Source organism: Oreochromis niloticus, linkage group LG3 (assembly GCF_001858045.2).
Source record: "Oreochromis niloticus isolate F11D_XX linkage group LG3, O_niloticus_UMD_NMBU, whole genome shotgun sequence".
Lineage (NCBI taxonomy): Eukaryota > Metazoa > Chordata > Actinopteri > Cichliformes > Cichlidae > Oreochromis > Oreochromis niloticus.
Genome location: NC_031967.2, coordinates 31261588 through 31272520, shown reverse-complemented (window position 1 = coordinate 31272520; position 10933 = coordinate 31261588). Strand labels below are relative to the sequence as shown.

Below are 10933 nucleotides of genomic sequence, written 5' to 3'. Positions count from 1 at the left end.
GACATGGCATCATTTACTGACTTAAAATATTACAACAAATGACAAGAAATACTATTTAAGTTATGCATGTTATTGTCATTTAACATGTTTGGATACTAAAATTCCTGCAAAAATGTAAGTAGATTTCTTTACAGTTTTGATCAAACAACAGAAAGGGTCTATTTGTTGGCATGGCAGTTCATTCACCAACTCAAAAATTCAATAAGTTTTAATAACTAATTTCAAAAATTAGTTATTAAAACTGTTGACAGAAATTTTAGTTAATCATCATGTCTGTGAAACTGAAACAATATATTTTCAGTTTCTAGAAAAAAAGTCTCAAATGACCTAATCTGCTTGCTGATTCAGTTGTTTTTGCATTAATTGTTAACTGAATACACATCGTTTATCCTATTTGTAGATTTAAACACTGTGCTCTAACCCAGTTGCATGCAGTCACTTTTACAAAAAGGCCAGCTGAAACATACTCAACTCTGCTTGTCAACATACAAATACATTTTCATTAAAATTGTGGCATTGTTTAAGGGGAACCCCCAAAAAAGTTGATTCTGTCCATCTAGACGTAGTGTTTCCTTTCGCTAAAAGCTACAATTGATTCTATCCAGATAAACAGAATCAACTTTTTGGGAATTTCCTTACCTGAATGATTGAGATGCATAAACATTGTTTAAGGGGAAATAAACAGGCTTTAACGGTATAAGATGTTTTTCCAAGAAACATTTTACTTTGTGCCTAGTTTATTAATGAAAAATGAATTTGGAGTATTGACTCTGTAGCTCCTGTGAAAAATACAGCCTCAAATCAGAAGTACCTGACTCCGTGGTATAATTCTCAAACACATAGCCTAAAGCAAATAACTTGTGAGCTGGAGAGGAAATGGCGTGTCACAAATTTAGAGGATCATCATTTAGCCTGGAGAAATAGTTTGCTGCTTTATAAGAAAGCCCTCCGCAAAGCCAGAACATCTTACTATTCGTCACTGATTGAAGAAAATAAGAACAACCCCAGGTTTCTCTTCAGCACTGTAGCCAGGCTGACAAAAAGTCAGAGCTCTATTGAGCCAACAATCCCTTTAACGTTAACTAGTAATGACTTCATGAACTTCTTCACAAATAAAATTTTAACCATTAGAGAATAAAATACTCATAATCATCTCACAGCTGTAACATTATCTACAGCCAATTGATCTTTTTGTGTTAACTTCAGTAATTACTTCCTCGAAACCATCAACGTGTCTCTTAGACCCCATTCCTACAAGACTGCTCAAAGACGTCCTGTTATTAATTAATGATTCAATCTCTAATAATCAGGTATGTACCAGAGGGCTTCAAGCTGGCAGTAGTTAAACCTTTACTCAAAAAGCCATCTATCTATCCCTGGAGTTACACCTGGAGCTGATTATCACAGCTGTATTTAATACCAGCGCTAAGAACTACTCTTCACCAGATCATCTGCTAACCAGTGTCAGTTCTTGGCGCAGTCATGGTGCTTCATGTATGAGTTTTATGCATGTAACATATCTACTAGCCATGTGCAGTTACTCAGCCTGGTCGCTGGTCTCACCTGTCACCATCACAGCCTCAGCTCCAGCAAATACTCCAACCTTACACTCGCCTGCCTCCTTACCTGGACTTCTGAATTGGATCATTAGTATACTCACCCAGACCTCCACAGCCCTACCTTCCCCTCTCATGCACCTCCACCTGCAAACAAGTAAAATGTCTTCACTGGATCTGTCATTTCCAAACCCCATTCGGCACAGCTTTGACTCTCCTGAATGAATTAAATATTCTTATTAAATATTGTGTTCTTTACATAGTTGACTGTGCTGACAACAAAATCCCAGAAAAATTATCAATGGAAATCAAATTTAGTGACCCATGGAGGTCTGGAATTGGAGTCACACTCAGAATTAAAGTGGAAAAACACAATACAGGCTGATCCAACTTTGATGTGATGTGCTTAAAACAAGTCAAAATGAGGCTCAGTAATGTGCGTGGCCTAAACGTGCCTGTATGACCTCCCTACAATGCCTGGGCATGCTCCTGATGAGGTGGCGGATGGTCTCTGAGGGATCTCCTCCCAGACCTGGACTAAAGGATCCGCCAACTCTTGGAGTCTGTGGTGCAACGTGCCGTTGTTGGATGGAGCGAGACATGATGTCCCAGATGTGCTCAACTGGATTCAGGTCTGGTGAACTGGCGGGCCAGTCCATAGCATCAGTGCCTTCGTCTTGCAGGAACTGCTGACACACTCCAGCCACATGAGCTCTAGCATTGTCTTGCATTAGGAGGAACCCAGGGCCAACAGCACCAGCATATGGTCTCACAAGAGGTCTGAGGATCTCATCTCGGTACCTAATGGCAGTCAGGCTGCCTCTGGCGAGCAGATGGAGGGCTGTGCGACCCAAAGAAATGCCACCCCACATCATTTCTGACCCACTGCCAAACCGGTCATGCTGGAGGCTGTTGCAGGCAGCAGAACATTTTACATGGCATCTCCAGACTCTGTCACGTCTGTCATATGTGCTCAGTGTGAACCTGCTTTCATCTGTGAAGATCGCGGGGTGTCAGTGGCGAAGTTGCCAGTCTTGGTGTTCTCTGGCAAATTCCAAACGTCCTGCACGGTATTGGGCTGTAAGCACAACCCCCACCTGTGGACGTCGGGCCCTCATGCCACCCTCATGGAGTCTGTTTCTGACCGTTTGAGCAGACACATGCACATTTGTGGCCTGCTGGAGGTCATTTTGCAGGGCTCTGGCACTGCTCCTCCTGTTCCTCCTTGCACAAACGCAGAGGTAGCGGTCCTGCTGCTGGCCTCCTCCATGTCTCCTGATGTACTGGCCTGTCTCCTGGTAGCGCCTCCATGCTCTGGACACTACGCTGACAGAAAGAGCAAACCTTGTTGCCATAGCTCGCATTGATGTGCCATCCTGGATGAGCTGCACTACCTGAGCCACTTGTGTGGGTTGTAGACTCCGTCTCATGCTACCACTAGAGTGAAATTACCGCCAGCATTCAAATGTGACCACAACATCAGCGAGAAGGCATAGGTACCACCTGCAGAAGCACTCCTTTATTGAGGATGTCTTTTTAATTGCCTATAATTTCCACCTGTTGTCTATTCCATTTGCACAACAGCATGTGAAACTGATTGTCAACCAGTGTTGCTTCCTAAGTGGACAGTTTGATTTCACAGAAGTGTGATTGACTTGGAGTAACATTGTGTTGTTTAAGTGTTCCCTTTATATATTTTTTTGAGCAGTTAATGCACAATGCTATGAAGAAGTATTTGGCCTCTTCCTGATTTCTTTGTAGTTCTGTCACACATTTCAGATCATCAAATCAATCTTAATATTAGACAAAGATAATCCAAGTAAATTAAAATGCTTCTTGTCCTCTAGCACCTGCTCCGCTCAGCTGCAAGGATGAACATTATTTGAATAGACTTAGCAGGTTTTTTTGTCACAATAATAATGACAACTTGTATCTGTTCTGCTGTGGAGAATCTCACTTGAACAACAGTTCCTGTGTTTATGTGATATCACATCCCCACCCTTTTAATATTTTACTGTGTAAAAATAATAATAATAATAAATTGTATTTATAAAGCGCCTTTCAAGACACCGAAGGACACTGTAAACACATAATAGAAAAATGACACAATGAAGAACAATAAAACAAAAGCACAAGATAAAATTAACAGTGGGTTCACAGTGAATTTGCATATTTGAACAGATGGGTTTTGAGTTGAGATTTAAACTGGGGGAGAGAACCAGTGATTCTTATACTTAGGTGTAGACAGTTCCACAGCCTGGGAGCAGAGCAGCTAAAAGCTCTGCTTCCCATGGTGGTGAGGCGGGAGGAAGGCATATAACGTTGGATAGAAGAAGAAGATCGAAGTGAGCGGGCAGAAAAGGTAGTGCTTAACAGGTCAGAAAGGTAAGGTTTTATGGTGTGACAACAGTCCTTAGCTCATGTACATATTACCATCCAGAAATTGCCACATTATTGTCATGCTCCAAAAAGCTAAGCATATACAGTTAAGCATGTATGCAAAGTACCCAGGTTAATAAAACCTGGGATTTCAAAAGTGTCCTTGAACACTTCCAACTTAAAAAGAAATAAAAAGAGGAACTAAATTTAGTGAGACACAGAATCTCGGTTTTGGATATACTTTTATTAGATTTAAGGCATATCTGCATTGGATCACAATTCAGAGCACATTTTGTGTTTTGTTTTGTCAATCAATCAACGTTTTCATGCTAAATATGCCAAATCTGCTACTACTAAAACTACTACTAATAAATTTGTCTCATGAAATATAGTCCATACATTTTTAATTAAATTTAAAATGTGATAGGCAGAGAAATGAATACAAAAGCTAATAATGTGGGGCTGCTTTCACAAGCTCTGCCTCCCATTCTACTTTTAAATATCCTAACCCTGCACTCTCGGGGTGAAGTGCTCAAACGAGGTGATACGGTAGTATGAGGTCTTTGAGATAAGATGGAGCCTGATTATTCAAGATCTTGCATGTAAGGAGAAAGATTGTTGTTTGTTAACAGTCTGAACGGCCCAGGCGAATCTGTTAGTGTTAGTGAATCTGGAGGTGACCTGAGCTGCTGACTCAAGGGCAGAGGGTCAAACAGGTGGTGGGATGGGTGCAAGGGGCTACCTGTGATAGCCCTGTTTTTTCTGAGACACGAGGATCTGGCGATGGCCTCCAGAGGTGTCAGAGGGCTGCCAATGATTTTTTGGATTTTTCTAGTTACCCTGTGGGCAGCATTCCTGTTTCAGTTGTGGCCCCTATGTAACACCAAGGCCCTGGTAAAGGGCCTTGGTGTTCCCCTTCCTATCCTCCAGTCATGTCTGTCCCGTCTGTTATAACTTAAAATAAAATAAATAAATAAATAATAATAACAAAGGTCAATCAAATGGACCAATATGGCAAGGCTGCGATGATCCACTTGGTAAAGTAAATCCATTGGGCATTTTTCTTGGCCTTCAGACAATAATTCTAATGGCTTAAGAACCCAATGGTACAGGCAAAAAAAACCCTAAAAAACAGAGATTTGAGACAAGAAAATGTTCTTGAAGTACACAGGAAGTGTATGTGATTTTTATCGTGGTGGAAGCGAAACAGCAAAAGCAAGAGGGAATTCATGATGTTTATCAAATGTGAAGCGTACTTTTGATCTTCTTTTGCCGCTGGATCAGTCAATTTTGATTGGAGAGAGACAAAACCTGCAGCATCAGAATGTAGCACAAAGAAAAGATGTAAACATAGAGCGCACACCCGATGCCCGATCTGTGAGCTGTCAGCTTTCAGTCCCGACAGCGTGTCTGTGTACGTGGCGTCGGGTGAGAAAGCTGATGCTTCGGGTCCGTGCTTTGTGTTTACGTCTTTGTGCAGAATCCGTTTACCTGCTCTCATTTGCTGTTTTAGCTGTTTGGTGGTTGTTGAAATAGTTTTGTGAGTTTTAACCTGGGATTCTGGCATTTCTGGCAAAATACATTTATATTTAAAAATTGATTCAGGATTTAATGAATCGATATCGCTTTATTCAAGCTACTCACCTCTTTCTATCCACCTGCACTTTCAAACATGCACACGCGAAGGACTACAGGAATATCTGGACCACGGCCAATCACAGAGGTCCTGCCCCTGACTATCTCTGATTGGTTTAGACCACGATATAGGCATAATGTGAGTATGTTGTTGACCACTCAGAGACTTTCAGAGTTGTGGAGACTTTTTTTTTTTGTAATGAACGGCTGGTCGCAACCTAGGATTTTTTTTTAGTCGCACTATTGAGAAATTAAGTCGCATAGGTGACCAAATTGGTTGCACCCTAGAGCCCTGCATAAAGGGCAATTTGTTTCTAACACACATATATGGAACCCATCAAATTTTGTGTATGCTGTTTAATGCTTTTTCAGCAGTTTGCAAGTCAGAAAGAGAAATACAGAAAAATCAGTAATACATTCAATTATACATGCTTTAATCACTAAAATGTCTTAAATGATTAAAATGAAGTAAGACAAAGTAAAGCAATTCACCATATTTTAGTCAGTAGAGATAAGTAAACATGTTACATTTTCAGATAAAAATTATTCTGTGTTATAATGTCTAATATGCTCACTGATTCAGCTATTTTTAGTATTTACCATTACTTTCATATCTAGTGTTTCATTTATAAAGATTTTAAATTGTGTATTCTCAAACACTCAAATCCTAAATTGGGTAAGTTTAAACTTAAGCTGCCCCATAAATCTATTGGAAGAAAAAGTGTAGCCTTCACCTCTAGGTTATAAAGTTTCATAAAGACAAATTATTTCAAGCTTCAGTGCAGGACTTGAGTAAATGTGATGAGTTAAATTCCATCACTTCCAACAAACGCTTGAAGCAACACAACAAGAACACAGAGAGAGGTGAAGCGAGTGGAGTGGATCAGGTTTTCACCACTGCCAAACACACTGTCATCTATCGGACAAGTGAAGTCTAAATCACTGTCAGTGCCCGGCGAGGTGAAGGTAACAAAGCCTGGTGATTTGCCGGTGACGGTGTCACTGATCCATTTCTGGTACTGGGACACACTAGTGTAGATCCCAGGTCTCATAGGCTCAGCACAGCCATCACCAAAGCTCACAACTCCACTTTGGACCCAGACTGATTCTTTCTTTGTCATAAGTGGTCCCCCGGAGTCTCCCTGTAAAAAGAAATCGATAAAAGTTCAGACAGATTGGCGTCTTTTAGAGGTCCTGACTTGTCTCGGTAAGATCAATCCTGGTGAAGTATGAATTGATTCAACATGAAACAGATTATCTGCATGTCTGAGTAAGAGGTCATGATGCAGTAATGTAACAAGTAGTGTAACAAATGATTTCTACATGAAATAATTAAGTAACATAATGCATTACTTCCTTAAAAAGTAACTAGCAGTGTTTGTTGTATTAACATCCCACTCTGTCTTGTAAACAAACAGTGGGTGTTACCTGACATGAATCCTTCCCTCCAGCTTTTAACCCAGCACAGATCATGTTCTCTGTGATCTCCATGATGTCTTGATAGTAGCATTTGCACTCGTTGCTTCCCACTATTGGTACATCCACCTCCTGCAGGATGTTGGAAAGTGAACCATCTAATTGGAGAAATTTCAAATGCAAGAGCTTTTATTAAAGAAGCTAGCACCATCTTCTTCTCCTTCCACTGTGGATCATCTGCCTCAATCTCATGCTATTCCTAGCATTCTTTCCTGCTATGTCCTCCTCTACACCCATGAAGCTCTTTTGTGGTCTTGCTCTTTTCTCTCCTACGTGGCAGCTCCATATTCAATACCCTTTGTCCAATTCCCTCTTGTTCATCTCTTCTCCACTGTATAAACCATCTGTCTAACTATGTCTCCAAACCGCTCAACCTGAGCTGTCCCTCTGATTGACTCATGAATGAAAATCTAAACATCTTTAGCTCAGTATGTCTGTGAAGGTTCTCAGTCACCCAGGTCATCGTAGTCTAAGGAACGTGGAAAGACAAGCGTCTGGACTTCTAAACTAAATCTTTTGTAACTTACTTGACGTAGTACCGAAACCAGTGACCCAGCTGCTGGTCCCATTGTAGAAAGTGCTTTTTCGTGAGGCTAAACAGATGGGTTGAATGTAGTCTGTGAATTTCACTGGAGCCGACAGCTTCAGGAGGCATATGTCATTCTCATTTGTTAAATGGTTGTAGTCGGGATGGCAAACAAAGTTTTCAAGTGTCCGTGTCACCTCATTTGGGTTTAAACCTGACTGGTTGTGGCGACCCAAATGGACCTCTGTGAAGAAGAGATCAAAACTTGACAAAAAAGAAAAAAATATATAGTTATTTTCATAGGATCTTATGTTGACCTTTATAACAGTCACTTTAGTAACAAACGCAGTAATATATATATTTCCAGTTGATGGAAAGTTTCTCATCTGGCTTTGATTTAATGTGCTATTTATATAGAGTCAAATCACAGCAACAGCAACATTTTCTTAAGGCCTTTTAAACATGTAAGTATTAGCCATCAGTGATTAGAACCAAAAAATAGCTAAAAAAAAAAAAAAAAAAAGGGATGACATGATAACCAGACATGTGCAACATTATCCATTTTCTTACAAATCACCAGTCTGAAAAAACCCCAGAACTTTTTGTAGTCAGGAAACAGTGCTCACTCCTGCAACACCATGCAGGAACATTATTATCACTAAAAATGTAAACTTAGAATGGTGACTTACAATGAAATGCAGTGAGCGGCCGTCAACACCCACTGGTCAGTGATGAGGGACCCTCCACAGGAAAAACTGCCAAAAATGGATAAACCTGCCTGCCAGGGCCAACTTCCTGGGGATGCATCTTGACCTCCTACAATTCTGCCATGTTTTGCAGCCTTGCCACATGCTGATAAATAAAAATGGACACAAGTTAAATGGTGAGTACGCTGATCAGCCACAATAAAAACCACTTACAGGTAAAGCAAAGAGCATTCCTTATCGTTTTAGGTGTAATGTTTGGCAATTTATCTGCCATGTTGTTTTTGATTGTGTCTGCCTGCAAGTGCCTTTACTAAAAAAGATGCAAAGATTCTTAAAACATGCTGATTATACAACAAACTCCACTGACTGTAAGTCAACTTTCAAACCTCCCCAGACTGTGGCTTTTTATTCAGTTTGGTGCTGATATTTGTGAAGATTCCTGTTTTTTTGCAAACAGGGCTTAATAATACTATATTTTAGGTAGACTTCCTGCAGTATTCTTCAGATTTTCAGAGAGAGCCAGTTGTAATATAAAATGCAATACAATATGCAACATTTTATTGCTGGTGTAAAAATGATCATGCCTTAATGCATGTAGTAGGGTTAGACAAATATATTGGCTCTGTTAACTGGTTGGCTCTGGTAACTTCAATCAAAGCTGTGACTTGGTCAGTATATTACGGATATTCGGTCCTCTCCAAATTAAAATTTTCAAAGTCAAATCTCAACAACAGTTGCCTCTCGTTGCTTTATATTGTGGGGATAAAGACCCTACAGTAATACAGAGGAAACCCCAACAATAGGATGACCCCCTTTGAGCAAGCAGTGGGAAGGAAAAACGTCCTTTTAGCAGGAAGAAACCTCCGACAGAACCAGGCTCAGGGAGGGACGGCCATTTGCCACGAGTGGGTGAGGGGAGGGAGACATGACAAGACATTCAGTCCTAAAATATGTTGGCATCGTATCCTGTCCTTGCCGTAAAACCAATATGTTTAGTCATTTTTCATAGTTTCATAACTTTGGCATTTAACATTTACCTTAACAAAAAGTGCATCCAAAGGGTGTAGACAGTAGGATTAATATCAAATGAGAAAGACTCAGAGCACTCCTTTGTTGCTGAAACAAATGGGAGGAGTATTGTCTATTGTCTACAGCTGAGAGGAGGAAATAATCAAGGTGAAACCTGAAGCTTGCAGAATGTGTAAAATTGTTCTTGGATGCTTACCAGGCTGCTGTGAATGACCATCTGAAAATTGAAACAGCGATAACTAGTTAAACCAGTGTGCTGCACATCACGATTTGCTTTTGTCAGCACGGGTCAGAGAGAGAAGAAACAAATATGTAAAAACTGAAATTGGACCTGCTCACAGAATTTTAGGAAAAGTCAGTGATTTAAAACATAACTAAAGTAAAACTGTCCTACCAGGACATTTAAAAGTATTTTTTCCAATATCAAATTTAATATATTATATTATACTATATTATGTTACATTACATCTTATGATATTGCCCATGTATTTAAAAAATTCAATTTCTAATATCATTTGTCTCTAACAGTTCAATTTTATTTATTTATTCAACAGCAAGCAATTCAAAGATTTTGTCATTTGCACCTGTGCCAGTATCGTCTCTTCCCTTATAAACACTGGTTTTTATTAGGTTACTGAATTCAGCTCTGCTGAACACATGCTAAACATGTAGTTGCCAGTTTATTGTAAGTAAGTAAGTAAAACTTTATTTATATAGCACCTTTCAAGATAAAAATCACAAAGTGCTTCACAGAAGCTATTGATGAATAAGTTGGAAATATCTATATAAAATAACACAATGTGATTTTCCCATCCTACAGCAATTTAAAGGCAATATGCCAAGTGAGCCCTTTACACATTGGTCACATTTTTTTCTGCCTGGATACTGTTAATGTTTTCTATCTCTGTATTAATCTGTCAACTCTTCGTATAAGCTATAGCTAATAAGAAAAATGTGTAGTACTGCAAATAAAATAAATTTCTCACCTTTGCACAAGAGAACAACGATCACAGAGAAACAGCAGACAAACTGTTGGAGAGACATTGTTAAGTAAACCAGTTTTAATTTGACTTCAGGTATTAAATATGGAAATCCTGATGAGCTCCACCCACAAGCTCATGCCTCCACACTTGTCCCTGCCCTCACTGACCACTGAACTTACATAAGCAACAAAAGACAAGGAACCAGGTCAGACAAGTTGGGCTTGATGCTGTTGTGGAAGATTCCATTTAATAAAGCCTGCAGACAAACGGTGAGTGGTAGCTAACCTCTGTTAATCAAAAAAGAACAAAAATCTAAGCTTGGTGAGAGGAACCATTGCGGGAAGAATGACTGGCAGAGTCTCTCCTGAACCCAGAAAAGCCCTGGGTTTAAATACTTTCCACAGAAACAAAAGGCAGTACACTGCTGTTTTCACACCTTTGGTCTTCCCCCAAAGAAAAGTTCACACTCTCTTGTTACCTCTCACAGCGTTGAAGAGACAAAAGACTCTTCCTGTGGAATTGTCTGCTTCCCTCCAACTTGAGATAAAATCACCCGGCTGTTCAATGGCATGAATAAGGTGTGAGACATTGAGACATGCTAAAACCCAGTGGCACCAAAGCATTATATAATAAATAATGTGA

General features: G+C 39.8%; 1 protein-coding gene across 1 annotated transcript; it reads right to left on the bottom strand.

Annotated features, from left to right (window-relative positions):
- Positions 1–5995: 5995 nt before the first annotated feature.
- Positions 5996–10412, bottom strand: LOC100706855 (serine protease 27-like). Its single transcript, XM_003453936.4, has 6 exons — positions 10295–10412; positions 9505–9525; positions 8262–8424; positions 7574–7836; positions 6999–7144; positions 5996–6712 (listed from the first exon to the last, which is right to left on the bottom strand). The coding sequence occupies exons 1-6, from the start codon at positions 10350–10352 to the stop codon at positions 6377–6379; spliced, it is 987 nt and encodes a 328-aa protein (XP_003453984.2). The 5' UTR covers positions 10353–10412; the 3' UTR covers positions 5996–6376.
- Between the last annotated feature and the right edge of the window lie 521 nt (positions 10413–10933).

Excerpts from the sequence above, each read along its gene's own strand:
- LOC100706855 (XM_003453936.4), bottom strand. The coding sequence starts at position 10,352 with ATGTCTCTCCAACAGTTTGTCTGCTGTTTCTCTGTGATCGTTGTTCTC. Across the intron at positions 8,425-9,504 it reads TGGTCATTCACAGCAGCCTG|CATGTGGCAAGGCTGCAAAA; the intron begins GTAAGCATCCAA and ends TTTATTTATCAG. Across the intron at positions 6,713-6,998 it reads GAGGGAAGGATTCATGTCAG|GGAGACTCCGGGGGACCACT; the intron begins GTAACACCCACT and ends TTCTTTTTACAG.